Here is a 5541-nt window from a genome sequence, read left to right on the forward strand (position 1 = left end):
ATAGTCACGTTCGAAGCCAAAGGCAGTGGACGATGTACGTCCATCATTGATGAGTTGATATAAAAATTAATCCACCTTGTAAGAAAACCGATCTTGATCTGATCGGGTTTGGGTTTGTCTAATTTAGTCTTTGTAAATTTTTTTTTTTCTATTTTGTAAATAAATCAATAGAAAATACTGTTATTAAATTAATAAGAATAAATGAATAAAAAAGTATTTTAGAGACCAAAGTTAATAAGTATAAAGATCTAATATATAATATGAATTAATGAGAAAAATAATAGGAAGAAACAGCTGACCGTAGAAATTGTGCCAATTCTGATTTATACTATAATTTTGGATATAAATGTGTTTATTGTTTGAGTTGGTTCCAACAAAAAAAAATTGATTGGTTTCAAATTATCGAATTTGATCCCAATTCCTACATGCTCAGCTTTTTTCGAATCAAATCCGAGCTCGAATTTTTATTCCATTATCAATAGTTTTTAAGCCGTTTGTGAGTTTTAAGAGTTTATTTATGTGATATATTTATATATTAAAATATAATTTTTTTTTTTCGAATATTTCAAATCTAACTCGAGATGAGACATCTAATTTGAACAAAACTCGAGAAAGAAAGGTGCTAAGCTGCTCCTACCTTTTAAATATTATCTACAAATTTTGACGTTGTATGCAAAGGATTGATCCAACTCTCATATTATTCAATGATGATCGGCGAACAATAATTTATGACACTGAAAAGTTCACTTCTCCAATCATCTTTTTTCCATCCCAAACTAATTCAGATTCTAGGAGTGATCCGAGCTCGAAGCGGATTCTTCATGACAGTGGTGAATTCTTGTTTCTCGGTAAGATCTACTTCGTCACCTTCGACGGGAATCCACTCGAAGTTCCAAATCAGATTGGCCACAAAATATTCCAAATGCACGAGTGCCAATGTAAGGCCTGGACAGATCCTCCTTCCGGCACCAAATGGCATCATCTTGATCTCTCTGCTCCCGGTTATGTCGAAAGCCTCTCCAGGACTTGTAGGCAAGAACCTCTCCGGGTTGAATTCCATCGGATCCTCCCACACCTTCGGGTCCAAACCCATATCAGCCACCATAAAATTAACTGTGGCCTCACGAGGGATCACGTAACCATCCAACTCGATGTCCTCTGTCACCCTGTGCGGCAAGAGGAAATGAGCCGGTGGGTGTCGCCGCAAGGCTTCTAATACTACGGCTTTCAGGTATGGAATTTTCTGTGCGTCCTCTTCCTCAATCATCTCCCGCTGGCTGCCTTTCGGTGATCCCACGGCGCTGACTATCTCCTCGTAAAGCTTGGCTTGGATGTGGGGGTATTTGACTAGATTAGCCATAATCCATTGCAGCGCAGTGGATGTGGTATCAGTGCCAGCGTTAAGAAATTCGCTGCATAGGCCCACCATATCTGAGTCAGCAAGTTTCCTGTTTTCTTGGGGAAGTTGCAAATCGACCAATGTGTCCACATATGCTCTCACTGCTTCATCATCTTCTTGATGATTACAGATTCTCTGTTGTTTGGCTTGGATGCGAGACCTAATGAGAGGGATCAGCACGCGCTCCTCTTCTAGACGCACTTGAAGGAGTTCCTTCCAGCGATTGCGGAACAGGATTTTCCCCAATCGAGGCCACAAGTGGAGGACCTCGAATCGTCTAAGACTAAGAAGGAATCCGCGTTGAGAAGATTCAATTTCTTTGATTTGGGTCTCGTTGAGCTTCTCTCCAAAGCACATGAGCGCCAGCAGGCAGAACATGGCGTACTGGAAATGACCGATCAGTGTGACACAAGACTCCGATTTGGATGCATCGACTAAGCGACTGGTCAGAACTGAAAGAACCCATTGGCGTGACCTTGAGTAGGATTTGACCCGGGCGGGATGGAGGATCTCGTGCGTTAGGTTGCGGCGGAGGAGGCGCCACGTGGGGCCGTAAGGGGTCGTATTAATTACTATCCGGGGTCTTTTCAGAACCTTGCTGGTTGCAGAGGGAGATGGCCGGTCGGAGAAGATGGAGCCGTGCTGGATAAGGGCACGGTGAGCCAGGGAGTGGCTTCCGACGAATATGAGTTTCCGAGAACCGATAGTCATAGTCATGAGGGGGCCATATCGTGTCTTGAGGCGGCGGAGGATGAACTCCAACTCGGAAATAGGGTGGCGGAGCCATATCAAATTTCCTATCAGAGGCAAACTTGACGGCCCTGGCGGCAAATTTTTCTTGAAAAGGTTGAAGAAGGAGCTCACTAAGGCTGAGATACAGAGAGAAACGACTATTACAAACCAGACCTCCATGTTTAAGTCATCTGTGTAAAACAGACATAAAATGTTTCCTCTGGACGAAGTACTTAAAGAACAAGAAATTTCCATGAAACCGTGTATCGGAAGCAAGCTATTGCATTGGTTCGATGATTTATTCAATCTACGTCGAAAGATAAGAAAGAATAAACGGCCCTTTAGCTCTCGAAGTTTTTGTTAATCGGGGAGGATTTATTGTCACCAAGTCTCAAACCCAAATACTTGATAATTTGAGGTCAAATAAGCTATACGTCATGTGCCCGCCCTTTTGTCTCTTCGTTTGGCCAACTACGTTTTAGGATATGGTTATTTTGCATCTTTTATTGTTGAAAACAAAACTTGTGTGAGACGGTCTCACGCGTCGTATTTTGTGAGACGGATTCTTATTTGTGTCATCCATGAAAAATTATTACTTTTTATTCTAAGAGTATTATTTTTTATTGTGAATATCCGTATGGTTGACCCGTCTCACATATTAACTCACATGAGATATACTCAAAATTATAAACTCCCTATGAATGTTTTTATTGTTTAAATCATACGAGTGTCCAAAGTCATTTTTGAATATCAAATAAAATTTTAAAACTTCTGCTGCGTTTGGGCACGAGAAAGTCGATACCAACATATTTTTATGGAGTAGGTCTTTTGTGAGACGGTATCATGAATCTTTATCTGTGAGACGGGTCAATCCTACTGATATTCACAATAAAAAAGTAATACTCTTAGCATAAAAGTAATATTTTTTCATGGATTACTCAAATAAGATATCTGTCTCACAAAATAATACCCGTGAGACCGTCTCATGCAAGTTTTTATCATTTTTATTGGAAAATGTATTATTAATGTAAATCTCATATTTTTGGACAACAATCTAATACATTTTTTTTAAATTATCCGATAAATATATATAATTGTCTCATAAATGTCGTGCATCATATCTATGCCCCAACTTTAAGCTGTTCATATTATCTGTCTTCACGTATAATTTAAAATATGACACTAATTTAAGGGTGTTACAATATATTTAGATTTTTTTTACCAAAATGAATTAGTTCAATGTCGATATCTAAAAAATTCCAATAAATATATAATTATTTTATAAATTTCATTGCATTATATATATTTGCCCCAAACTGCAAACTATTACTACATTATCTTTACTTTTCAATTTGAAAATCCCACACGAATTTTAGGATATTATGGTATTTTTTTATATGGCAAAAACTTGTGTGAGACGGTCTCACGGGTTGTATCTGTGAGACGGATCTCTTATTTGGGTCACCCATGCAAAAGTATTACTTTTTATGCTAAAAGTATTACTTTTTATTGTGAATATGGGTAAAGTTGACCCGTCTCACAGATTATGATCCGTGAGACGGTCTCACATGAGACCTACTCTTTTTATATTTATAACTTTTTAATAAAAATAAATTGATTTAATATTACAATTAAGTTATTTCATTTTTAAAATGTTCAGAATTTGTAAGTACAAATACTGTGAAATTGACATATATGTTTCTTCATTTTAAATCTTTGCTTGTTAAGGGAATCCTAATTGAAGCAGTTTCAATACATACATGAATAAATATGAATTTTTTAAATTTCCTTTTTTTAATTTCAATACATCTAAATTTCAAAAGTAAACAATTGAGTAATGGATGCTCGATTATATATCTATGATGTGATAAAATGTTAGTTTTGAAATCAATATATATGTCAATTTTCATAAAAAATATGAGAGACTCGTATGATATAATGATATTGAAATAAGAGAAAAAAAATCTCGGTGTAACACAGAGTAACTCGTGCTCGATGATATATTTTGTATATGAGAGCTGTACACTCGATGCATTGGTCATCCGGTGAGGAAAAAAACCTCAAAGTTGGATGCTTTGATTCAGCACATTATTGCTTTGGGTTATTCCAAGTTAAGCACATCTAAAAAATTTATTTTCATTATAAAATATAAAAACATTTCATTTTGCCAAATTTATATTTAACCTTATTTATTGACGGTTGATTGACCTTGTTTTTCATTCTTCTTTTCATAAATCCTAAATGCCAATTTTTATTTAGCTTGTTTCAAAAAATTATAAATGATAAAACAATTTATATCTATTATTTTTAATGAACTTTAAACCTATGATATTTCAATTAATTTTTTATTTTGTTGACTTTGGAGTGATATTATATTCGGGCAAAAACTTGTGTGAGAGAGTCTCAAGAGTCGTATTTTGTGAGACGAATCTCTTATTTGGGTCATCCATGCAAATGTATTATTTTTTATGCTAAGAGTATTACTTTTTATTGTGAATATCGGTAGGGTTAACCCGTCTCACAGATAAAGATTCGTTAGATCGTCTCACAAGAGATCTGCTATTATATCTACCTTTATACTAACTAATTTGATTTTTTGTACCATCATTTTACCACTGACAATATTATATTTTATCTCACTAAACAAATTATTTTCCTGATGACGATACTACCTCTAACTTTTTAATAAAAAAAAAAACAAATTGCACATATATTTAAGGGCAAATTGGTGGACAGTCCCTAAACCAAACTATGTTTGGTCCTAGCTCTCTGGAGAGAAGAAATCAAATCTAAAACCCAAAAGTACCCTTATCTTTAATTATCCTTATTAAATTTTAATGGATCCCGCGCTTCGCAAAATGGTATCAGAGCAACGTTTTGATTTATTTCAAACACAAATTTTATTATTACTAGTAACTAATTGTATGAGAAGGAGAATTTTGAAAAAATTATGAATCCGAACTTCGGTTCAAGGAAAATAATTTACAAGGAATATTTCAATATTTTGGAATATAAACAAGTACATCTAACTATTGTTAGATATCAGAAACAGAAGAAGCTACTGCATCCTCAGGTAAAATCTCAGGTAAACTTATGATCCAAAATAATAAGTTTCTGGAGATAGTTCCAGACTCCTCTAAGCTCTCTTTAGATCTTAGAGAAATTCAAAAGACAGTCCAAAATTATGGCAATATGCTGTATTTTGTACCGCAACGAGTTGAGAAAATCCTTGAAACCCAAGAAGAAATTCTGGGATTATTAAAGGATATTCAAACAAGAATTCAGAAACTGGAACAACAACCAAGTTCCAGTAGGAGAACTTCAGGAGGTTGGTTACCACCATCTTTTGGTACTGAACCTTTGTTACATCAACAAGGGAAGGCCAGAGTGGTGTCAAAACCTTTGACTGA

At 35.5% G+C, this 5541-nt stretch overlaps 1 protein-coding gene across 1 annotated transcript; it reads right to left on the reverse strand.

Annotated features, from left to right (window-relative positions):
- Nucleotides 1-680: 680 nt before the first annotated feature.
- Nucleotides 681-2382, reverse strand: LOC140820772 (cytochrome P450 89A2-like). Its single transcript, XM_073181116.1, has one exon. It carries the CDS (start codon nucleotides 2309-2311, stop codon nucleotides 782-784), a length of 1530 nt encoding a protein of 509 aa, XP_073037217.1. The 5' UTR covers nucleotides 2312-2382; the 3' UTR covers nucleotides 681-781.
- Between the last annotated feature and the right edge of the window lie 3159 nt (nucleotides 2383-5541).

The sequence above is a fragment of the Primulina eburnea genome, unplaced genomic scaffold, assembly GCF_022965805.1.
Source record: "Primulina eburnea isolate SZY01 unplaced genomic scaffold, ASM2296580v1 ctg142_ERROPOS2300000, whole genome shotgun sequence".
NCBI lineage: Eukaryota > Viridiplantae > Streptophyta > Magnoliopsida > Lamiales > Gesneriaceae > Primulina > Primulina eburnea.

Coding starts and splice junctions, on each gene's coding strand:
- LOC140820772 (XM_073181116.1), bottom strand. CDS start 2,311: ATGGAGGTCTGGTTTGTAATAGTCGTTTCTCTCTGTATCTCAGCCTTA.